This window comes from Molothrus ater, chromosome 38 (assembly GCF_012460135.2).
Source record: "Molothrus ater isolate BHLD 08-10-18 breed brown headed cowbird chromosome 38, BPBGC_Mater_1.1, whole genome shotgun sequence".
NCBI lineage: Eukaryota > Metazoa > Chordata > Aves > Passeriformes > Icteridae > Molothrus > Molothrus ater.
This window is the reverse complement of record NC_071665.1, coordinates 110472-135743: the sequence shown is the minus strand read 5'-3', so window position 1 is coordinate 135743 and position 25272 is coordinate 110472. Positions and strand designations below refer to the sequence as shown.

At 48.6% G+C, this 25272-nt stretch overlaps 1 protein-coding gene across 1 annotated transcript; it reads right to left on the bottom strand.

Annotated features, from left to right (window-relative positions):
* Window positions 1-1518: 1518 nt before the first annotated feature.
* On the bottom strand, window positions 1519-24549 carry LOC129047073 (serine/threonine-protein kinase PAK 3-like). Its single transcript, XM_054518167.1, is given in 13 exon segments — window positions 1519-1611; window positions 3080-3217; window positions 5900-6096; window positions 6542-6641; window positions 7484-7601; window positions 8257-8369; window positions 12220-12555; window positions 12834-12968; window positions 16258-16389; window positions 16849-16886; window positions 17806-18024; window positions 19700-19712; window positions 24466-24549. Coding segments are annotated over 13 exon segments (1716 nt in total).
* Window positions 24550-25272: the final 723 nt, after the last annotated feature.

Below are 25272 nucleotides of genomic sequence, written 5' to 3'. Positions count from 1 at the left end.
AAAAAGACTGGATGTGGACTTGGTGCCATGATCTAGTTGAGGTGTTAGAACATGGGTTGGACTCGATGATCTTGAAGGTCTCTTCCAACCTAGAAATTCTGTGATTCTGTGATTCTGTGAATATAGCCAGACGGGACGTACATGAGCTTGTCTGGCCTTTGCTGCTTGACCAAATAGCAGCAACTGTGGAATTTTACCCCAGAGACACTTTTGGCTGGCTGGATGCTGCAGCTGGGCGCTTGGAGGCAAGTCCAGGCACGCAGGAGTTCAGGTTTACCTTTGGTGGAGAAGCTTTAAGGCGAGGTGAAGGAAAGGAGTTGGTTCTGATGGAGGGTTTTGATCCAGAGCTTTATTCCTGGCCCACAGGCCTCTGAATCCATCAACGGCTCCAGGAGAACTCCCAACCACATGGTTTGCTCGCCCTTTTAGCCAGGGGAGAGGGCGAGGGAAGGAACACGGGGGACCACCAGCCAGGTACGGGGCGGGGAAGTCTCAAGGGACAGAGGACACCTGGATGGCCCAATGTCCTTCCAGGAGGGGAGGGCATCTTTTGAATTCTGCCAATCACTCGCCGCCCTTCTGGAATGCCAGGATTGACAGACAGCGCTCAGCAGGGGTCAGGGTGTGGAAAGGAGGGATGATTGACACACCTGGCAGGGAATTATCAGGGAGGAACCTGGGGTATCTGAGGCAAACCATGACATCACACTGCAACATACCACACTACTGAAAAAAATACAGTACTACTGACTAAGACAACATAACACATACAGTATATTAATTTATATATATATATATTTATATATATATATATATGTTCATTTTAATATCTGTGAAGAGCCTATCCTGTAATATGTACTTTTCACAACACCAAAGAAGCCATTTGCACCTTTAATAGACAGCTGACAACTCAGAAGGAAATGCTCAGCTTGTTCACAGGGTGAGAAAGAAGGATTCTTCCAGATGAGTTAAAGTTTCAGAAACTTTATTTCTTTACAATCCTACTCTATAATCCTGTGGGGTGGTATTTGCAGAAAAATGGACAGGCACTAAATGAACCAGCCTAACCTTCTGGAGCTAACTAAACTAACTAACCTTCTAGAACTAGGTCAGGTTTTTAATAAAGCTGCATTCAACTTTGTGGATAAAAAGGTGAAGCAGAAGAGTTGCTGACAGACAAAGGGGTAGCAACCCAAATAAAATGACCCTTACAGCATCTACCAATTAGATTAAGAAAAAGATGCGTGCTTGCCTCAGGACAAAATAGAGCTACCAGTCAAGAGATGCTGGACAAAGTGCAGCAACCAACCAAACAATGCATGTCTATAGAAACCTATAGGATAGGAACTAATTATAAACTATGCTTAGAAGCACAATAAATGGCTTCTCCTTGATTCACGTTGAATTGTGCAGAGTCTTTTGTCTTTTCTCCACATACTCCTACTCTAAATCCTACTCTACAGTCCTACTCTACAATCCTACTCTAAGATGGCTATGGAGAAAATGGTCCTGATATGATTATAGCACTGTTTGCTTCTCCATCCTCCTCTTCACTGAGATGATGAGTGGTCTCAGGGTGGATGCAGCCTCAGCTGATGTTACAAATGGATGCTGTTCACAAAAAAACCCCAAAAACCAAAAACAAATACAAAAAAAAAAAAAAGAAAACAAACAAATTAAAAAACAAACCAAACCAAAACAAACAAACAAACAAAAAACAAACAACAAAAATACAAAGAACAGTGAAGAGTGAACCATTACTTTCCAAGCTCAGTGCTTCACAGGCTCAATCGGGATTTCTCTGGGTCCTAAAAAGACCCAGAAAGAGGAGCAATGGCACCATCTGCTACCCAGCAGTCATGTGCAGGACCCTGCCATCACAGGCAAACCTGGCCCAGAATCCCACTCATCCATTTATTCAGGTTTCTTTATCTTGTTGGGATCTTTGCCCTGCCAGTGCTCTAGAAATGGTGCTTTCTGTCCCTGGGTTATCTTCCTTTCAGGAAACTCCAATGACTCACATAGGTCCCTGTCTTTGAAAGACAGGCACTGTGCTAATTCCCACAGGGACAGAAAGCAGTGTCTGCCTTTCCATGCCCTGCCCCTCGTGTGCTGGATGGCACCTTCCTTCCCAGCAGGGCCAGCCCAGTGGCACTGGGTCCTGCAGTTCCCTCTCTGCCACACAAGCTGGCAGGAACCCTGGCGCAGTTCCTGTCTGCTTGAGCGTGCCAGGCAGCAGATGGGGCTGGGACAAGTCCCTCCCAGCTGTCCCTGTTTGTGTGCCAGAAACCTCCAAGGGTGGGCTGGGGGGCACAAACCAGGGCCCCTCAGAGGCTCACAGTGAGCCCCCACAGCCCCTCCTGCCACAGCCAAATCTCTGACTGCTCAGCTGGGACTGGCTTCCTTGGGTTCCTCCACCACCATTTCATGTCTCTGTACCCTGCATTGCTCTGCTTCAATTCTTTTGCCATTAGATAAAACTGAACACTCCACCAAATTAGAAAAGAGGGCAACAGAAACAGTCAGAGGACAGAGCACCTCTCTGCTCAGGAAATGCGGAGAAGAGGTGGAGTTATTCAGTTTTGTGAAGAACAGGCCCCAGGGAGACTTTATTGCCACTTTCCAAGACTTCAGAGTGGCTTTGAAGAAAGTGGGGGACATCTTTAACAGGGCCGGTTACAATAGGATATGGACAAATATTTTTAAACACAAAGGGCATCTAATCAGAGTAGGTCTAAGGAAGAACTTGTTTACTGGGAGCATGGTGCCACCCTGGCACAGCTTGCCCCAAGAGCTTGTAGGTGCCCCATCCCTACAACCATTCAGGCTCCGGTGGCAAAGGGCTCTGAGCAACCTGATCTCTTTAAAGATGTCCCTGCTCATTGCAGGACACTTGCACCACAGGACCTTTACAGGGCCCTGCCAGCCCAGCCCAGTCTAGGATTCCTCACCGTTTTCATTTGAAGAGCACCAAGAGTGGAGGTGAGGAGGAAGGGGGCTCATCTGATGCCTTGGACTTGAGTGGAGGAGGAGCCCGTCCCTCAGACCCTGTTTCACCTGCAGCCCCTTCACATTTTACCTGCAGGAGCTCCTTGGCAGACCAGCGCCGCGCCTCGTCTCTCTGCAGGCAGCAGCTCAGGAAGTCACGCAGGCAAGATGAGAATAGGTTGGGCTGCTGCAGCTTTTGTCTTCCTCCTGTGGCTATCAGGAGTTGAGGCTGGGGAAAAAGGAGACACCAGGCTACACCTGCTTCTTTCCTATCTGTAACTGCTCTCCTGGGTCCCATTGATTAAGTGCCACTCTGCAGTGGCAGTTTCTGCCCTGGCAGAGACCCAGAGATGACTTTCCTTTACCAACCAAAAACCCAAACTCCGATGCAGCCACAGCTTTTCCAACATCCCACAGATCTTGCCTTGGCAGCTGATTTCATTGACTGACCTAGTTAGTGGGAACTACATCACCACAAGCACATTTCCTTCCCTGAAGATTCATACCAGCTTGAGAGGCTTTTTGGAAGAAGGACTTTGCTATACTAACTCTACTATATCCAAGGGTTAGTACATGGAAAAGTATCTCTGCAGTGCTTCTTGGTCCCTTAAGAGCAGCTGCCATAAAACAAAACTAATCCAGCTTTTTGCTTTGTTCTTGAAAACAATGGGAATTGGAAGGAAAGAAAGGAAATCCACCAGGTGCTCCTCAGGTAAGGAAACAAACATTTGGAATCTCATCTTCAACACAGACACATTAAGATGCATGCACAAATGTACTGGGATGAAAACGCCTGCTTGGACACACAGGAGCCACCTGCAGCTCTGTCTCTCAGCAGCCTGAAAATTTCTGCTTTCCTTACATGGAAAAGAAAAACTTTTCATGGTCAAATCAGAAGGAGAGGTTCCATCCCTACGGTCACCCTCTACTCATTTGGCTGCTCAAGTCAATGCATTAATGGTAGGCCCATCCCAGAAAGTGCCAGGAAACAAATGGGAGGTTTTGGCAGGCTCTCCACATCACCAGGCTCTGGCTTGGTGACGTGCAGAATGTGGCTTGGGCTAGGAGAGAAACACGATCACTGAGTGTTTCAGCAGCACTGCACAAGAAGCAGAAGAGACTCTGTGGCCTTTACACCCTCATGCCCCAGTTTGAAGCATGTTTCCCAGTGAGAAGAAACTGCACAGTGGGGTAAGTTCCTCTCTAAAAACCAGGCCTTAGCAACTTTCTTGTGTTTGGGCTTCTTTTCTTCATTTCTGGAAATGTAACACCAGTTCTGAGAGGCTTGCCTTGTGGTTTTAGGGGCATCTTCACAGACAGACAAGTGGGAGCAACTCGAAACCCAAAGCAAATGTTCCCTGAGAAGAGCTGGGGAGCGTTTGCCTGTGGTGAGGCTTGAGCTGTCTGGCAATCCCTTTCCATGATGTGCAGAAACATCCAGCTGCTCCCCAGAGCTCAGTCCCTCTGGGCACGCCGGCCTCTGGAAACACCTGACGATTCCAGCCTTTCTCCTGCTCAAGAGCATCTAAACTAAGCTGAGCTCCAGTTTCTTCAGCAAGGCCAAGGATGCTCACTTCCATGCAGCTGACAGTGTCCATGGAGCTCAGCAGGTCTTTCTGATACTCCTCAGGCCAAGGAATTACAGTGTAGATTGGCAAGACATTGGCTGATCGTTATCCAGTGTGGTTCGTGTGGAACCAAGCTCTAACATGCTGACAAGTCAGAGGGAGAGAGCTCATTCTGCTTTTGCAAGATGGTATTTAGAAACATAGGACACCAACTTGGAACTATTCAAACCTCAACTTGCAGAATCCATCTCAAATAGACAAAAATATGAATGGCAAGAGGCCTTGGAGTCTCCATAAAAATGCCCACCACTGTAACGATAACTCTGTGCTTGTGGCACTGAAATAGATGGTGACCAAAGAGACTTTGCTATTATCCTCTTTAACCCAAAGGAGAATTTCAAATCCAGAAATGGCAATGCACTCCCCTTGTGTACAAATAATTTATGCGGCTTTCTTTCCTTTTCCCACATCACCAGAGGTGACAAAGAGGGTTTTATCCTGACTCTCAGCTGAGCTCAGCCACTGGCCATGGTGGGGAGCTGGAGTCCTCCCTGTCATTAGAACTGTGCAGGCCAGGGATGGCCCTGCTCCTGTGGTAAAGAAACACAGCACCGGTGTCGACTGCCCACGTTGGATCCCAGCCCAGGCACCTGCCTGCAAGCTCATCAACTTGTTAAAGTACCGAGAAACAGCCAAGGGTTTGGCAAACAATTCTAACTGCAGTCGGAGAAAAACACATCCTAAACTTATCCAGGCCACCCACACACATGACTGAACCATGTACAGATGACTTGAAAGCCTGAAAGTTTCGAAGACCCACAGCATTTGGAAAAGATGCTACAGAATGGAAGAGAAGAGCTGTGTTTAAAAAATGAGAAAGCAAGCAGAACTGCTTGGGAATTGCTTTGGTAGTAGGTTTTTTCTCTTTTTCTTTTTTGTTTACTTTTCTTTTTCCTTTTTTTCTTATGTTTTCTATAAAATTGAAACTGGGAAGGTCTAACCTCCATTTCTCAGAATATTTATCACATGTCTACCCTCTCCACTGAAAAATTCTTGTCCTTCAGAAACAGAGTTCCAACATTGTTCAAAAAACAAGTGAGAAATGTCAGGCATGGCTGGAGGCCAAAATGGCAGGTTTCTGAACTGGTTAGGTTTCTGAACTGCCACTTCCCTTTCTGATACAACCAAAGCTACAGCAGATGCTGATGTGTTGCAGGGGCATTTTTAGAAGGAGACCTTGGTGGAAGCGGTGCCAGCAGATGGCAATGGGATTTTGTCCAATGGCACACAGAACATGGGACAGGTGAGAAAGACAGTGGGATCAGTGAGTATTTGCACCTTACCAAGACAGGAGTTGCATTCCAGTAAGGAACTTCTCGTTCCACCATTTCGATGCCCACGATTCCCAAAGACCATATGTCCACTTTGGGGCCATATGGTTGACCTGTCACCACTTCAGGCGCCAGGCACCCAGGAGTGCCGGCCACGCAGCTCCACCTGCCCTGCTCAGGGGTGAGCTGAGCAAAGAGGCCAAAGTCAGCTGTGGAGAAAACAACAAACCATGAAAGCCAGCTCCAATTAGGAAACCAAGCAAAAGAATTCCCCACTCTCAGGCTAAGAATGTGCTGTTGAATCTCCTGGAGAAATGTGCACGCTCGATTTCCTTGGGGCTTTAGCCAAGGGAGTATGGAATTGGCCGCTTCCAAAAAAACCCAGGTTTCTTAACGCTGCTCACAGCAGTGGACTTTATGCCCCTGAAGCTTTAGATTGTAGCTCCCTCTGTCTGGAAGGGACACACACAGAGCAACACCACTCTTGACTGCTTGTGGTTCCTTATACCTCTGTGCACGTTGCAACTGTGCCTTCAGCTCGCAGCAGGGGTCCCTGCACTGCCACCAGCACCATTTCTGGGGAGCTGGCAGTCACTCCAAGCAGCCCCACACCCACATCCCTGGAATGCTGCACCTGACCAAGAATATACTGACCCAGCTTGACAGAGCCGTCGGTTTTGAGAAGGATGTTGCAGCTCTTCACATCTTGGTGGATGACGCGGTTTGAGTGCAAAAAATGCAGTCCTTGCAGGCACTGAGCGAGAAAACAGAAACAGGAGGGCAAAAATGAGTGATGTGATTTCATCACACCAGAAAGGAAACAAAGAATCTAAAAGATTCCCTCTCCAGGGGAATGGGGAGTAATGGCAGAACAGTAATGGCCACTGAGAGGAAGAGCTTGCTGCTCCAACACTTGCAGAGCAGGACTTTTCTAAGGAAAGGCACGTCAGCTTTTGAAAGAGCAACAGCACTTGCTGTTGTAGGCTGTGCCCTGCAAACCAGCCAGGATGACTCCTGCTGCAGTGGACGTGCTTTTTCCATGCAGAGGACAAAGGAGGGGTTTTGAAAGGAAAAGTCCCTCCCTTTGGTGTGAAGCAGATCACTTTTGGGTGGGAGGCTGCATGACAAAGATTTTCTTGCTGGCCTCAGCACAGGCTTGGAAGTATCACACCAGTCACTTTCCGGAAGCAAAGAGCATTTTGGCTGCACTACTATCCTTTTCAGCTGAGGACTGTGAGACATGAGTCTTTTTTCTTTGCTGATCATTTCAAATCCTGCCACCAGCACCTTTGCTTTTACAGGCAAGGAATGCAGTGAAGACAGACTCCAGGCAAACATTTAGAGAGGCAAGGTGGAGAACAGCAAATACAAATACAAGAGACAGAGCGAGAATACAGCAGCAGGAGATAAGAGTACTGGCACTGAGTACAGGGAGTGCAGGGGCACTGGCAGGCCTTTCACTTGAGATGCTTTTACTTGCCCATAGAATAGCAGCAACACAGAAACAAAGCTTGGCACAGGAAATCACTCCAGCTCTGAGCCCCTGTTTCCCAGACAATCCTGCCCAAGCCCTTGGAAACACATGGGATTGCTGACCTCCCGACTGATGGCTGCCATCTCATCTTCAGACAGGTAGGTCTTGCTGATGACATTGCTCAGAGTGCCTCCATCCATGTACTCCATAACCAGCCAGAGCTCCTCACCCACAAGGTAGCTGAAAGAAGGAAACAAGGGCGTGGAGATGAATGTACATGGCTAGGTTGCTGTGTGGAAAAGACGGGTTGATTCTTCTTTTCAGGTCCCTTTGAGACAAAGACAAAATAAAGGAATAGACATTCCCTCTTGGCTGTGCATTGTTTGCCATCTGTGCAGTCTCAAGGAGAAAGGCACAGCTGAGAAAAAGGAGATGTCTTAGATGGGCAGCAAGCAAAATGTGCAGTTTAGTAACAGCCCAGATAAAAAACCTGTCACACATGGTGTTTCTGGAAAAAAGCACCTAGTCTTCCTGGCATGCATAGCAATGGAAAACAGTGGCAACAATCCAAGGGAAATCCTTGTTAGTTTACCTGGACGTAAGAAGACACTTGAAAAAAATCAAGCTCCAAAACAAAGTGGTGGCTGTGAATATAGAGATCACTGATTTAGTAAGACACGATACATCCAGGTTTTTGAACAATTTTCAAATACCATGTGCCAGTGAAGACTCATGCAGACAAAATGCAATCTCTTCCCATCCACTGGAGATGAAAGGAGCAATAATAATTAGCCAATAATTACAGCTCTATTTTCTGCCAGTGACCAAAGTGGGATTTTACCTTGCATGTTTGCAATATGTGAACAAACGTTCATGGGACAAAAGCACAACTCACCTGTCTAAACAATTGACCAGGTTGGGATTCCTATTCACCTTCATGACCATGAGTTCATTGACTTTTAGTTCCTTCTTCCTCAGTCCTTGAAGACGTATTTTCTTTATGGCCACCTAAAATGACATTGAAAATCAGTAACTTGAGAGGTTGGTGGCACGAGACCACAAGGCACATGGAGCGAGTGATTTTGCAATGACACAGCTGAGCTGTGCCAAACTGCCTTGTGATTAGGCACTGCAGTAATTAGGAACTGACGTTCCAACAGCCCATTTCTCTGCTCCCTTGGGAGCCAGTTACAGGACACGTGGGGCCACTGACATTTGCCTTGACCACTTGGTAACAGCGGTGTCTCGGTTATCACCCACAAAGCTCTGACCACACTCTCTGCTGCTTTGTTTGCGACTCAGAAGAAGCAATCCATGCCTTAAAACTCTGTGGATACATCTTGGGCTATGGGCAGGGCTTAGGGCTTTCAGGGACGCCTTGCAGATCTCTCCCTATGTGCAGTTCCCAAGTGCAGCAGGTGGCTAAGGAACTACCGGTAACTTTCAGATGTATTTATTGGCAGCCAGAAATGAGAATTCAGGACTCTGAAGCTGTGCCCCAAAGAGCAGTGAGGTGCTCGAAGGCACCACCTTTGTTTCAGCAATGGAGAGCGAGTGAGCGCGTCCTTCTCTGAAAGGAACCGCTGCCCTCTGTGCCTTCCTTCCGGCAGCTGAGGAGGACAAAGTCCCAAATGCATTTTGCGGGCTGGCACCAGTCTGTGCTTCTTGTGCCTTTTCAGCATAGCTCTGCCCAAAGCTCCAGCCACAGCTCACACCAGAAGGGAAAGCCCTCGAGTGCAGCAGAATCTGCAGGTGCTGTTGACATTTACCTCTCCTCCTGTGGCAGTGTCGAGTGCTTTACAAACATCTCCAAAAGTCCTAGAAACAAAACAGAAGCAGAGAAAGGAGAAGCCATTTAGATCTTGCAGTGAAAGCCAGCCCACACAGGAGATCTGTGCTGTAAATGCCTAAGACCTGCAGGACACTGGAAGCATGGAGATGTCTTTGACAATGCCTTCTGAGCACACTTAGAAATTCTGATCAGCACTGACAATCTAAGCCCAGTGCCTGAACACATTTGCAGCTTGTCTGACTTCACACTTGATACCTATTCCACCAGCAAAACACCTGATGCATAGTTTTGTAAAATTAACATTGCTTGGACTCACCCACTGCCAATATTTTCCAGTTCAATGTATTTTATAATAGGATTTTCCATCTTCGCCATTCTCCCTGAGGGAAACAAAATGCAAGATGTTCACTTTAAAGCAGAGATCCCAGCTTCTAGGAGATACAAAAGGCAGCCCCACTGTCTGGGGCTCTGAGCCCTCCCTTTGTGGACAGCTGGCTAAGAACAACAGGAACAGGAACTGGAACAACAAGAAAAGAACAGCAGGTCCACAGCACAAGTGGCTGGCACAGAGACTGATTTCTAGCATCCTTTGAAGTGAGAGACCTCTTGACACAGGGAAGCACAGGGAAATACATTCAGAGACTGAGACCAGAAGAGAACACCTACCAAGGCAAGTAAGTTTGTCATCTAGAAACATTAAGGAGAGCTGGAACTAACAGTGCCTTTGTTTTCTTGGGAATAAACACTGTGAGATTTAGAAAAGGTTTCCTACTTGCTAAGATTAAATGCACCTGGACATCTAGAATCAATTCCTCTGAACAGATGTCAAGTTCAGAACAGGAGGAATTATTGCCAAGTGTTCCCATCTTTTCCAGCTTGCAGCAGTTTGCCAGAAGAATGCCTCTGCGTTTGTAAACCAGAGCAGCTCATGCTAGAAGCAATCCCGACGGGGCTTTCAGCGTCAGGACCCTCACCCTTTATGAGCAGGCTGAGCTCAAAGACGCCCTTGCCCGTGCCCCTGCGTGAAGAACCACGCCGCTTCTCTTCACCCCGACAGCGCGGATCAGTCGCTCCCATTGCACTCGCCCTCTCGGCACCGCACACGTCCCCATCTTCCCAACTCGGCACGGCGGGCATGGGCACAGAGGACAGCAGTGCTCCTCAGGCGCCCTGTGACACAGAGAGCTGCCCAGAGGAGATGCTGACCCTCTTGTGAGTCCAGGCCGTGCGACGCAGCAGCCGGCCCAGAGAAGGGGCTGCTGCCTCAGGCAGCTCTGCGCTGCAGCAGCCGGGCAGCAGCGGGACCCTCCCAGCTAAGGAAGGTTCCAGCCTCTGCACTCCCACCAGCCCTCAGGGGCAGGGCAGCGACCACAACAAGGCTGGCAAAGCCCAAGCATGAGCACTGACAGGCACTGACTGGAAGAAGCCAGAGTGAGCCTGAGCCCCGTACAAGCTGTTGCCCCCATTCAGGACACAACAGGATGGGCTTTGAGATCAGCCACACCGAGGCGCAGATCAGTGCCCTTTTTGTCCCAACAGGTGATGGTAGACACAGAATCCACTGGGCTCTCTTCTCAACCCTACCAGATCTTATCTGAGAGCACAGCACTGGCAGCTGTTAAGGGCAAGAAGCAGATTCATTGGGTTGTGCTGCAGAATCACAAAGGGCTTGATGTGTTCTCCTAGAGACTGATCTCAGCAGAGCTTCTGCCAGTGGCTAGGACTCAAGCAGTCACAGCCTTCTGCTGATCCAGGAACAATGCCTGCTTCTGCCTTCGGCAGAGAGGGAAGCCCAGGCAAACTCCAGCCAGTCTAAGCTGCCCTCAGAGGCAGCAGGAACACCCAGAGCTCTCTCTTGCTGCCTCGGAGCAACGCCAGCACTTCTGTGACACTAAACTGAGGAGAACCCTTTAGTACAGCTATGCTGACACGTGCACACAATACACTGTCCCTCAGATAAGAAAGATACCAGACGTACTCAGTTGCTCCAGGGAGTCACCCGCCATCTCCTGTTGCTGAGCAGCAGCTGGGTCAGCACGGGAGGTGAACCAAGTGCTCAGGCTCCACTTCTTCAGCTGGAGAGCAAAGGCTCCTTGGGACAGCACTGCTGCTTCTGCAGCAGCTTCAGTGTCAGAGTCGGTGTAGATCTGAGACAAGAAATGAGTTTATGTCAGGAAGGTGTGGCAGAGATTGCCCTGAAATGCAAGAGAGATTGCCATTTGAAATGCAAGCCCTTAGGAAGCTGCTGTCAGCCACATGCAGAGCTCTTCAACTGGATTGCTTTGGATGTCCACTTGTGAAACCAAATGGTCAAAACCAAAGGCTGGTTTTACTCGAGGTCATAGCCAGTTTCTTGTTCTAAAGGATGACTGCAGCAACGACCGCTCCACTTCCTCCCAAAGACTCCTTTCCCCCTCCTAGGTCTGCAGATACATTTGCAGCTCCTCATTCTAATGTTCTACCTCCTGCCATGAAATTCTCTTTTTCTGCACCTTCCTCAGGACGTGCTCATCCTGCAGCATCTCTGGATGGTTCAGTTCCTGGGCCTCATGCCAGCCTTGGGGCTCTTGGTTGCCCGTCATTTGCTGGAACTCTCTGCAGGCTGCCAGGTAGGATGGCAACACTTCCACCTCAAGTCAAACAGAACAAAGCAGTCAGAGACTACAGCTTGTCCCCGTCAGCCAGGAGTCATCGACTGGGAAGAAAGTAGAGAAAAGGACAGGAGCAGATTCACAAGGGATACAGACAGCTTGTAGCTCGTATTCCAGATCTATGTGAGTGACCATGTTCACCTGCAAAAACACCTCAAGAAACAAGGTCACCTGGAAGAAGCCAGCAGGAGTTCATTCGGATGACTGCTGGCTAAATGGCCAAGGGAGTAATGCCACTGTCTAGAGCATCAGCTGAGATTCAGCAGACCAGGAAGTGCCCTTCAGAGCAGCTCTGACAGAGGCCTCATCAGGATGGCACTCAGAGGCATCACCCACCCCCTGCTGCTCTGCACTGGAAAGGCAAGGAGGGCAGAAACCACCCCTTGGGTGACTGCAGTGGCTATTGCTGTTTCACTCGCTTTTCTAGAGCCTTTTGTTCCTGAAGGAGGCGATTAATTTTCTCTTTGATGATTTTAATTTTTTCGTCTAGCCTCTGCTTCCTTGCCTTGATCCTAGCCTCAGTTTCCTGCAGCTGTGCCTGCATCTGTTCATCAATTTTCTGTAAACAACAACGGAAAGGACTCTCTTTCATGCGTGGAGTGGCTGCCATTCCTTCATTCACCTGTTTTTGTTGATTGCCCCTCTGCATAGGGAGATTCTTCTCCTCTTGGATGTCTTCATTCCTCCTCTTTGCTGCCATGATGTCACTCTGAGCTTCAGGCAGCTCTGCTTGTGGCTCTGCCTTGATGTTCTGTACACACAAAAGCAGAGCAAGTGACTGAGAGCTGCCATCAAGATCAACTTTTCCCTCTTTTAGCCTCAAAATCACATTTATTCAGCCCCTTCTTTCTGCTTCTCTACCCAGCTCTGCTTCCACTGTAACCATCCTGTCCTGGTGCTGGTCTCTGCAGATTCCAAGGCTCTGTCCTTTCAGTGCCTGTGGGACTTCCTGGCCTCCTCAGTCCCAGGAGCTCTGGTTTATGCCCCTCTTCCTGCCCTTCCCTCTGTCCCCTGGCCAGTCAGGCTAACCTGGCCATTCTCCTCTGGCTCTTCCACCTGCTGCCCGAGCTGCTCTTCCTGCTCTCGGGCAGGGAACAGCTCTCCCTGAATCTGGCATGGCATCTCAGATAAGGCAGTCTGCTCCTGCTCTTTCTCTAGAAGCACCTGCACAGAAAGCAAGAGAAGATGGGTTTCAACTTCCCGTACGACCTTTGTGGGCCAAGACTCAAAGACTGCTGGGCTCACACACTCCCAAAGCACTGTGCTGCTGCTCTGCTGGGTCCTTCTCTGCCCGTGGGGAGCCACAGATTCCAAAGTGACCCTGGCCCTACAATCAGGGGCCATCTGGGACTGAAGCTCCAACAGCCTCTCAGGCAGCTGACAGGGAAGGTGTGGCATTTCTCAAGGGTCTGGTGAGGGCCTCCCTCTGCTTCTGCCATGTCCGTTTGTCTTTCAGTGGTGACTGACACCCCGCCCTGTCCCATAGCTCCATCCTGGCCCTGCAGGTGGCTTCCTGGGTGAGCTCACTCCTTGTGAGAGACACTTCTGGAGTTCACATTCCCTTCAGGCCTGCACCAGCATTCCTCCTTCCTGACATCTACACTCTTGTTAGAAAATGGGGTCATTCAGGAGATAAGGATGCATGCAAAGATCTCTGATGGAAGTCAGAGAACCTCTATGGCCATCTCAGTATATGGAGGAGGACCAAGGTGTTTCTTCTCCCTCTTTTGTCAACTGAGAATTCTGACCAGCAGTAACAGAGTTTCTCATAAGGCCCCATTAACAAATGCACTTACACAGCCCTGGGGATGCCAGCGAAGGAAACCATGTGTCATGTAATGCATGTATGGGCAAAGTCACCAGACCCCAGCTACAGCATGGGATAGTTCCACTCCCTTAGGACATGCAAAAATTTAAAGGATAAAAAGAAGGCTTCAGGTCAGAAAAGGCTGGAGTAGGAAAACATGAGGGGAAAAAACAACCATCTCTAGAGGGGGAAACATCTCTGCCTGCTCAGGATCAGTCAATGGAACTTGTCTCTACTCCTCTCCTGAAGGGATGCCTTTAGGTGAGCTTTGCATCTTCCACTGCTTTGGAGCAGAGCCAGGAAGATTCAGATAGACAGATAGACAGACAGATCTCATTTTTATAATCTCTCTTTACTGTGCTGTGGTATTTACATTCTTTGAACACAGAGAGATATAATTCTCTCTCCTAGGTTTTTTTAAGGGGAGGTAGTGAGAAACTTAGAGAAGAAGAGAAAACAATGATTATGTCTACTTGCTGTTCTTGTTGTTTAGTACATGTAGAATGTGTTCTAGTGATTGTTTACTAAAAGTGATTTGTTAATTGGATTTTAGTGATAGTTGTTTAGCTTGATTAGTTAATTAGATAAAAGCTGTGTCGTGACTGTCTGGAGACAGTCACAAGTTTTTCTTTAGTAGCTTTTTAGTATAGTATCTCTTTAGTATAGTTTTAATATAGTACTAGTGTGATATAACATAGCTTAAGAAAGCATTTGTTTAACCTTCTAAATCATAGAGTCAAAGCACATTATTCGCCACGTGGGGGTCACCCTGAATCAATACTGTCCTTTCTGTCGCTACACACATCAACACTCGGTAGCAGTGCCCCGATCTGCAGCCATCCTGAACTTGCTCTCCTGTTGCTTCAGTAACCCACACTCTTGGGGAATCTGGAGCGTGTGGGTCCTTCTGGAATGCAATCAGACCCAGAGCGTTGCACTGGGAACTGCACTCTGTGCATCTGTGCTCGGGCAAGTTCTTCTCTTGGACTCGAGCACACTGATGGTGCTAAAGTGGCTGGAATCAGAAATGCAGCCCAGCCCCTCCCAGCTCCTCTAATCTCTGAGCACCAGCTGGAATGCAAGGGCATTGATTTCCTGCTCAATTCCCAAATACAACACACACTGATTCCCTGGGCTGCCAAAAGACACGGGAGCCGTTAACCTGAAAGTGATGTGTTTCTGCCAGTGCTGGAAAAGGGCAGGAAAGATTGAGAAAAAGCTCCCTTGCTCCCTGGAGAAGGAGAAATGACACAAGGCTTCTCCTTCTAGCAAACAAACAAACAAATAAACAAACAAAATATGAAAGTGTTACCTACTCCAGTGTCTAAAGCACTTGGATGCAGTGAAGGGATGTTTGGCAGGGAAACAGCCCTTGTGCTGAGCATTGGATCTGTGGATCTAAGGCAGGGATCTATGGAAGTCTGCCTGAAGGTCCCTCATGAGCCCCCATTGTCCAGGCTAAAGCTCCCTCAGCACCTCCTCGCTGGCCTTGTGCTGCACCCCTTGCCCAGCTCCCCTGTCCTTCTGTGCACGCGCTGCAGCCCCTCAAGGACTTTCTGCTTCCCAGGGCCCACAGCTGCACCCAGCACTGCAGCGGTGGCCGCAGCGCTGCCAGCACAGGCCACGCTCCCTGCCCTGCTCCTGCTGCCCCCCTGCTGCTGACACGGCCACCGTGCCCTGGCCCTTCTTGGCCCCCTGGCCACACGCTGCCTCATCTTCAGCGGCTCAAGGCTGCCAGCCCTGCGTCCTTTTGGCCCACGCAGCTCCCCAGCCACAAAGGTGCCCATTTCACTTCAGATACAGCAGGCATCATTGCAAGGTGTACATCCTGGTTTTAGCATTACAAGACAGCAGTCAAGGACTTGCAGCTTTGCTCCCACTCCAGGCTCCAATGCAGTTTTCAAAGCAAACTACACAATAGAAGGTATCAACAGACACATGCAATGTCTGGTTTTTGCCTCAGAAGAAGGGTTCAGAACTACTCACTTTGTTTCTTTTGCCACACTAGACAAGAATGCCCCCCCCCCCCCAGCTTCATGGACAACACAGTCATCTCCTTGCAGCTTATCAAAGACCAAGAAACAGGCAGACTCAGAGCACCTATCTGCTCTGCTACTGGCTGCTCTGCCTGAAGAGGCAGAAGAGCAACCTGACAACAAAGGCACCAAAATCCCTGACTTCAAGCAGCAGCTCTACATCCCCAGCGTGTCTCTGAAATAGTCCCAAGTAAGCACACCCAAGAAGTTTGTGGGGACAAAGCACCACAAAGAGTTGTGTGGTCAGATCAACATTTTTTTGTGCCTGCAGCTACTTGGCCAGTCTGTGCAGGGGGACAGGTCTCTCCACGCCACAGTGTCCCCTGTGTATCTGACAAGGCTGAGCACAGTGTCTTTGACATGCTCCCTGCTCTGGGATCAGGGAGCATTCATGCTCCAGGCTGGCCCCTATCAAAATGCCAGGAAGCTGCTGCCTAAGCATGACAGATCAAAGCCCATTGTCCAGCTGCCAGAGGCTGGGGGCAATCACCAGGTCCTGGCAGGACTCCAGCACTCAGCATCCTCAGCCAGCAACAGCAAGTGCCGGCTGGTCAGAAACTTGCAGCTCTGCCTTGCACCAAAGACAGCAGCACACACAACTGGCACTTACTGGCTCAGAATGGTCAGGCTGTGGTGTGACCACAGCTGGAGGCTGGCGCTCATCCACCTCATTTGCCTCCTCTTTGGCCTCCTCTCCATGAGCAGAGGGAGCCAGAGGAGAGACTGCTGTTGGTTCTGTGATCTGTGGACAGACAGCAGTGTGAGGGACAGAAAGTTACCTACAATTTATAACCTTATTTCTATTCAGCACTTTATTCTACTCAGCTCTATTTCTACAACCAGCTGTACTAAGGACAAATCAGAAACTTTGATAACAATGGGATTCTAAGTCACTGCGACTGAATTTAAATGGGCTAATTCAACAGAATTGCTAATAGTTCTGAATTAGACATTATGCCCTGGCTGCTATCAAGAAGCAACATTCTCTCTGCAAAATGAGCTTTTCATTCCTTGAAAGTTCTGAAATGGAAAATCAGGAAAAAGCCAGCGATGCCTTTGTTATTGCTGCTGCAGACATGGAAATGGATTTTCTTTCAGCCTACCCAGCTGGCCCTCTACACTCTGCTGCCACAGGCCAAGCTCACAGCTTGCTCTACAACTCTTAAGCACCAGGAACATGAAATGTTCCTTTCTCACTCACCTCAGGATCAGCACCTCTGAATACACGGATCATGTGATCTGGAGTGGGCAAGGGAAAATGAACAAGTGCTGTGAGAAAACTGCCTGGGCTGCTGAATCCCACAGAAGAGAAGAAGTCAACCCAAACAGAGAGTATTTTTCTTTATCAACATCCCTTCACGTGACATACTTCTTTCACACAGCCAGCAAGAGATCAGGACAATAATCTTGGTTGTGCCTACACCAGTAAATGAATACAAACGTGATCAAGGAAATGCAAATTGTTCTTCAACACTCAATGCTTCTGTTCTGTTCAATGGATAAAGCAGCTCTTGTTCTCTTGTCTTTCAGGTACTTTTTTAAAAAACAGAAGTTGCATGCACTAATTCCCATTAAGTTGCTGAAAACAGTCACCCAGAAAAGCTTCCCCAAAATCCCCCTGAGCTGTGGCAGTTCTACTGTGAAACAGCACAGCAGCAGCTCCAGGGCTCAGGAGCAGACACTCATGGCTTTAGAGTTTGCACTTCACTGCAAAGGGAATCACTATTTTAGCACTCAGTCAAGGGTCAAAATAGACAGTCAAATCCTTTCATTACAAAATTTAGAATAAAAGAAGCTTTCCCTCAGTTCTGGGGAGAACTACAAAGTCTTTAGAAGGCCTTCTGAGAAGGCCTCCCAGTCTGCATTTTGGAAGTTGTCCTGCTTGATCCAGCAAACTGAGGAAATGACAGACTCTGCTGCCACAGACTCTCCCGTGGAGGGAACGGAAGCCCTGCAGGTTCCCTTGCAAATGCTGCCCCTGTGGCTACAGGCACCCCCTTTTTAGCTGAACGCCCTGACAGGAGCTTTACCAAACCACTGGCATCCTAATGCTCCTTCTCTTTCAAAATCAACCCAGTCACTAAGACAGAGCAGGAAGACATGCAAAAGCCAGGTTAGCTTACACCCTAACCTAAATAGAGTTGAAACCTCTACTTACTTGCCAGGCTAGTCATGAAATAGGCGGAATAAACAGTGCCATACATGGTGCAAACTGCAGCAGCGAGTTGCTCAATCATTGTAGCACTGTTGTTCAAGTTTACCCCAGCACTACAAAAGCCAAGACTCCTGTCAGTGTGCAGCTACACACTGACAAAGGCCACAATCAGGAGGATGCTCCTGATCTCAGCAAGCCCTAGGGCTGCTCTGGCACTGAGGCCTTCCGTGCAACAAGGCAACCTTCTGATGTCACCACGACGATGTGGCAACCATGCCCTGATATCACAAAGCAAAGTATGACAAAGCAAAGCATCACAAAGCATGTTAGTCTGTGAATTTATGCAAAGCAGTAACCAACCTTCCCTACAGCAAACACAAAATGGCCTTGGAAGTTCTCCTCTGACACAAAGCAGCACAAACTCCCCTCATGGGCCAAACCCTGTTGTTCAAGGGATCCAAGAGGAACTCCAAGAGTGCCCCAAGCACCTACAGCCTGTACCCCAAGTGAGCATTCAGATGGGACTCAAGCAAAGGAAACCAGACCAAGAAAATGGCCCAAAGCATTGTACAGAACCAGGAGAGAAAGCACTATTGGCATAGCAGCTGAAGTAATTCCTAACAAATCACCCCATATATCTGCATGTTTATTGGATGTTCCCAGGGCTGCTGTGTATGTACATCTCTTCCTCTGCTCTGCCTTTCTTCCCCTTTGGCAGCAGTGGACCTGGCAGCATCTGCCCGCCAGCAGCAGCTGCTCCAAGCTGGGAACGCGGCTGGTGGTGCTGATTTCCAGAGGCTCCTGTGTCCCAGGGAAGCCAAGGCAGGAGCAGTTGAACGGCGCTGGCGCTGATGCTGCTCTGTGCCAGAGAGCCCCGGCTGGGCAGGGCACGGTGCCCACTGCGCTGCGGGCTCCTTCTCCTGCCAGAGCTGGGCACACCTGGGAGCAAGGCATGGCAACCTTTGGGCAAACCAAGGGGTTTCTGGGGCTGCACTGCTCTGCACACACCCAGCTCACCTGCAGCACAGAACCTTGGTCCCCCAAAAGGTAAACAAGATGGAAACAGCTGGAAAAGATCTCATTTCAACCATTCTTTATGCTTCAATAGAAATGACCAAAATGAAAGTTACCGAGCAGGGCCCGATCCACACTGCCAGCTCAGTGTGAGAAAAGAGGCATTACTTTATTTCAGTGCTGGGTGCGTGGGGAATCGCTTCCCTGAAACATGCACACCCACGTGTGTGTATCCATGGAACTAAGACATTCCTTTCATTACTTTTATTCATTACTTTGCTCAAACTCACAGGCTAAACATTCTCACAAAGTATTTGACATGTTTAAATCACTTCCCCAAAATTACTGACATTTAGAGTAGTGGTCTCTTGAGGGTCTCTGGTGGTCATGTGGTGAACATCCCATTCCTCAAATTCTCCTTCCATGGTTAAGAGCCTTCTTCTCCTTGAATGCATTGCAGCTACCTCCTCAGTAGGCCCACTGTCTTTATTCTCAAGGCTAAGATATCCAGTTGCACACATTAACCACTGGTGTGAGGGAAGGTATGACTCAGCACCGCCTGTTAAAGCTTAACAAATTCACAATTTGTTGCAGGTAAACACTTCCCCAACGTCTCTTGTTCCTTCTCTGGGAATCAAACACAAGCATTTTGTGAGCACTGAGCCCAAGGCCGCCTCCAACCCTCCTGTCACCCACCAGCCCTTCTCTCTTCACAAACAGCAGGTCCAGCAGTGCCTTCCCTCACTGGCTCAGTCACCAGCTGTGTCAGAAGTTCTCTGTCACACACTCCAGGAACATCCTGGACTGTTTGCTCTCCGCTGCACTCTGTTGCCAGCAGACATCCCCACCCTGTTCCATAGCCCTTGCAGAACCCTGCACCTACTATCCCCGGGCACCTGGGAAGGGGAGGCAGTCACGGAAGAGATGCACCAGCTGCACCGGGCAGGAACCAAAACCCTCTCGCGGCACAGCTGCTGGCCTGTGTCTGGCACAGCTCCGGCTGCCCCACTCCTCATGGGCTTTTGGCTGGAAATGCAATTGCACTTTCTGCCTCATGTAGAAATACCAGGGCTGCACAAACAATGGCCAGCAGGCCACATCCCAAAGGCACTGCAGCATGGAGTTGAGAAGGAAGAAGACCCTTCCCCAATTCCTAACCATACCAAAAAATACCACCATAATTGGGACTTTTAATCTTCTGAATGCAGAGTTGATTCACAGGGTGACAAGGGAATCTTCCAATGGAGTTGAAGTTTGGTAGAGTTTTTATTCTGAGTCCTACTCAGACTGTTGATTTGAAAATTTATTTGAAAATATTTTTTAAAAGGCTGTGCAGTCATATGGTTTTGTTCTAATACCAAAATGGCTAGATGAAATGTACTGGCATTTTAATTACATACAAACTGATTAGTCTGTAAAAGCTTTCCTGCAGAACAGCCACTAAACAAGAAATGAAAATCTGTGGACTGTTGACTTTGCAAAATTCTACTACATTTACCAGACAATGAGGCATTTTTATTTAGATCATAGAGCAAATTAATTCCTATGGATAACTTGATTTGGATAAACCTGTTGATTTCAAATTAAAATTGCCAGCATGTACTAAGTTGAAATCTGAATACTCACTTCTATGAGATCTGAATTATTAGATAGTCATTGTTCACCATAATAACAAAAATTAACATTCTGGCTATTTTTTTTTACTTATCGTCAGCTCTTCAACACTCTTTGTAACATCAGAAAGAGAGTTTGTAGCAAGGTGAACCATGGGTTGGTGGAGCATTGCAGAAGGCTCCTATGTCAGCACTAAATGTTCACATTTACCATGGCATCACTTCTTGCCTTTAATTCCAAGCTACAGCTCAGTTCCTGCAGTATAGATTCACACTTGTAGTCTGTATTTGCAGCTGGTTCTTACTTCCCTGTCCAGAAAAAAATCATGCTTGGATCTCAAATCAAAATGAAACAAGGAGAGAGTCAGGTTCTGGATAGGTATAGCAAGAACTAAGAGATTCTTTTTGCAAATATGTTGAAAAGTTGTTTGTAGATACTGCAAAAATGGCAGATTAAAGACTTGCACTCTAACTTGCAAGCTGAGGTTTGCCTGTTATTTCTGGACTGATTTCTTGAGGCCAGACACTGAACCTAATCAGTAAGAAAATCAAAACCACAGGAGTAGTTTGGAGAATATTGTAAATTATTCTGTCATGATGCTTTTTGCCTAAAAGTTCTGGCCATCATCCGATTGGAGTAATTAGAGGAGATCGAAGCCATCATTCTGTGCCTGTGCACACAGTTCCTTCCCAGGAGCAATCCATGAAGCAACGCTGACGAATCCACACCAGCAGCTGTTGCCACACAGTCATGAAGCAGAGAATATGTATTTCTGCTACACTTGGACAGCTGAAGATGCCTCTGCTGAGCTAATTTTAGTGACTGCTCACCACAGATGAGACCTTGTGGTCAGTCTCCAACAAGTCAGGGCAGTTAATATTCTGCCTAAGTGAAGTAAGTCTAGCAATACATAGGCCATGGAGCCTGAGGAAAGCCAGCAGCTGTGGGAGATTTAATTTGTTTCCGTATCTTTCTTTTTACTAATTTATTGCAGTCAATTATTTAAAGAATGGAAACTTTTGGCATACCATTGGCTGGAAGGTTGGTCAATCTTCCATTCATGACTCCTCTGAAAGCATCACCCCAGTGTTTTTATCAGTAACTCTTCCATTATTATGGCTCACACAGCATTTCCTGCAGCTCTTCCTGGAGTCAGGGAAAGGCACCAGGAGGAGGGGGAGAAAGCTGTGTGCAGAGACTGTGTCAGATAAAGAGACATTTGTTTCCTCTTATTTGACTGAATGGCTGCAGGAACCTCGCTAGCACTGCTAGCACTGCTGGCAAGGTGGCCTTTTGCAGGGCTGGGCAGAGTTTGGGGCCCAGGATCCCTCCTCTCCGTGGGACACCAGGGTAAGCAGCCCCTGTGCCAGCCAGGAGCAGAGGTTCTGTGACTCTGCCCTGGGCAGAGGGACCTGCCACTGTCCTGAGCTCCTGCCGCGGGTCCTCTGGGGCAGCTCCTGCTCTGCAGGGATGATGGGCGCAGCTGGGGGGTGGCTGCAATGGAGGGTGGCTTCCAGTGTGCTCTGTTGGTCTGCCACACTGGAGCCAACAGAGCTTCTGGAAGGAGCCTCCTCTTGTGAGCTGCTGGAGCTGGAGCTGGCGCTGGCCACAGAGCCGCTGCTCTCATCCCTGACAGGACCAGAGCACAGCAGCCTCTGGGCCTCCTTGCTGCACAATGACAGTGAGGAGGCCATGGACCAGAGGTTCAGGATGTATGACTCAGTTTCCTGATAAACTGTGCTAAGAAAACCCTGCATCCCTCCTGCCAGATCTAAGATACTCCAAGAAATCTGTTGGCACACTGGGAACTCAGAATTGTTTGCATTTTGAACAATTGTCTTATGAGTGCTTTTGATTGTTTTTGTCATTTTGTGTTGATTCAGTTGATCCTTCAGAGAAGCTTTCCTAATAATATAAAACACGGGGAATTGTGGAGACCCTGGGGGGGCATTCCCTGGTCTAGAGAGACACGAGAAGCTTCCCTCAAAAAGCTGTTAGAGCCCATTGGCTCCTTCCCCTGTTCCTGTGTCTGCTCCTGTGTTCCTGAGCCACACCTTCCCTATTCCCTGATTGCCCCCCTTATCTTTGTAGTGCCCTGAGATCAGGGTCAGCCCCACGCCCCTGTGGAGACAAAGTGAGACCCTCTGTGTGTGGGTGCTGGGACCTGAACATCTCCCTGCACAGCTGAATAAAACATCTGTGTAGATGATGCAAAGGTCCTTTTTGCTTCTTTACCCTGGACTATGCTAGCAGCAATTCAGATTGCTACAGAGGAGAAGCTGCAGTACTGGCACCAAGATTTTGGCAGCTTGACCATAGGCACAGAGGGCGTGCAGGATGCTGCTCTATGAATTCTTTAACCAGCCATCTCTGGTGCTGGCATATTCCCTCCAGCTTCTGGTGCAGCCAGGGCCACCTTTGGTCCAGTAGATGACATTGTTATTTGAAAAATTTGGCCCACACCTTGGGCAGGAGGCCATCCACAGGCTCTGGTCCTGCAGGCCCCTGCTCAGCTGGGGACAGTGTTCCCCGTGGGGAAGATGGAGCAGCCATCTCAGGGTCTTGGGGGCTGTTTTCAGCAAGGTGGCCAGGCTCTCTCCCTGCTGGACTCTAGCAATTGTTTGGGGGAGCTGATGGCAAATTGTATGTAGTCCTGTTCATCTGACTCAGAAAACCTGACAGCTTCTATCATTCTTCTGCAGAGTGGGCACGCTGGATTTCTCTTTGCCCACTGCAGGATGCAGCCCAGGCAGAACTGGTGGTGACAGGGCAGAGAAAAATTCACATCCTTCTTAGTGACCTGGCAGATGGGGCAGCTCCATTCTGTCCGTCTGTCACAGCAGGAGGGAGGAGCTGAGAACCATGAGCTGCTCTCATTTGCAATCTTGCTTGGCGAGAGCCCAAGCTCAGCCAGAGGGGTCCAGGCTCTGTCAGTGCCCAAACATAAGCAGAAAGGGATGTTGTATCACAATCCATTCCTTGGTGAAGGAGGTCCATAGCAGCCTCAAGAGGCACCTCAGACACTCAACAGTCAAGGCAGTGACATATGGACAGGACACAGATGGCAGTTCATGGCTGGGAGAGCATTCGTAGACATATCCAAGGACAAATTTCCCAGGAACGCTCCACAGCTCTGGGATCTGCCCATCAGCTCTGTCAGAGGCTTCAGCAGAACAACCAAAGTCCTAAAAAGCAGCTTCCAGACACTTTTCCTATCATCCTGCCTGAGTAGCCAGGTTGCTTGCTGCAAAACACTCTTTTTCTCCTCTTCGCCAATGCCCTGTGGACACTTGCAGCCAAAATAAAAAGCTCCTGGCCCTCTGTGTGATGTGATAATACAGTTTTTATATTTCCATCCTGGGATGAAAGAAAGCTGTGCTGTGGGTCAGGAGAGGCCAGGACCCACTTGGCCTTCCTGCAGGCTGAGGCGGTCCCAGCAGACATCCTGCTGCTTTTTTGGGGAATGTGTGAGGTGGAGTGGAGGGGGTGACAGAGAGGCCGAGATTGTAGAGTGGAAACTCAGCTCCAGAGTGGCAGTGCAGACTCTCCCTGCTGAATGCTTGCTGGGGCTGACAAAGAAGGAAAATGCCCCAATAACAGCCCGGTGGAACTGTGTCTCAGGGACAGGTACAGGGAGGTGACAAGAAACAGCAGCATGGCCCGGTCTCACAGCTTCTAGGAAGCAGTGACAGAGGGGCCTCATGGGCCAGAGATTTCAGAAAGGCTGTCTTCTTAAATGGCCACTCTGAAACCCCTCTCTTTGCCTCTTGGGTTTGTGAATGCTTTTGACAGCCACAGCATCCTGGGGCAACGCGTTCCACAATTTCATTAAATACTCCTTGAAAAGCTCCTCCCATTGTTCAACTGAGCTGCCAGCCTGGTCATTTCAGAGGCTGCTGCCTTGGTGGAGAGAAAAATCAATCTTCTGCCTTTCAGGGAGCTGAAGGAGAAGGGACTCTTCAGCATCCAACACCTGGCTGGGTCCCATTCAGAGGTCCTGCTTTGTAGACTTCGTGAGGTTTGCTTGGCACTTACCAGCGAGGTGAGAACATTGCTCTGAATTGTCCCCCCTACTTCATACACAGTGAGTAGAGTAGGGATGAGCTTGTTCATCTCCATGTGTGCTCAGGGTCTGCCTTCATTTCTGGTTTTAGACCTGAGATTTCCAATGTCTCCCAGCTATCTGCAGGATCTGTGGGCACATGCAGCTGTATTTACTGGCAGGTCGGGTATCTGACACTCATCTTTGAGTGTGGTGCCTTTATAATGCAATGTGCAAATGCAGAAACTGAGACACTGATGCTGTTATTTGCCAGAGTCCCAATCTCTGCCCAAGTTGTAATTCAACACTGCAAATGAGTCTGTAGACCTGAGCCTGTGTTTTCTGTTTCCTGGCTGAGTGCTTCAACTGCTGGTGTTGCTTTTTTGAACAGGAGCACCTGACTCTTTTATCTTTATCACTTGTGCCTTTATGATTTGAAAGCAGCTCTTGCTTTAATTTTCCAGTAAAAGGGCCTAAAATCAAAGCTGTGGACATTTTAGAAGGGTTAACTAGAACACTTAATGAAATTTTTATTTATGGCCTGCAGTGAGCAGGTCTGAGGCCAGAAATTGGTGCCAGAGTAAGTGCCTTTCTGTGCTTGTGCTCTCCTGCTCTTCTGGTACTTGTATGTTCCTCTGGACACAGTGGGATGTGTTGTCATTTCCTGGGACTTCTGTTGAAGGCAACTGGTTTTCTTTCCAAGGTGATTCTTATGTTTCCCCTCATGATTTCCCCAGGTGACCAACCTCCGTTCCAAGGTGTCCTACTCTGCCATTGTCACTCTGGGAGAGCTCTTTGTG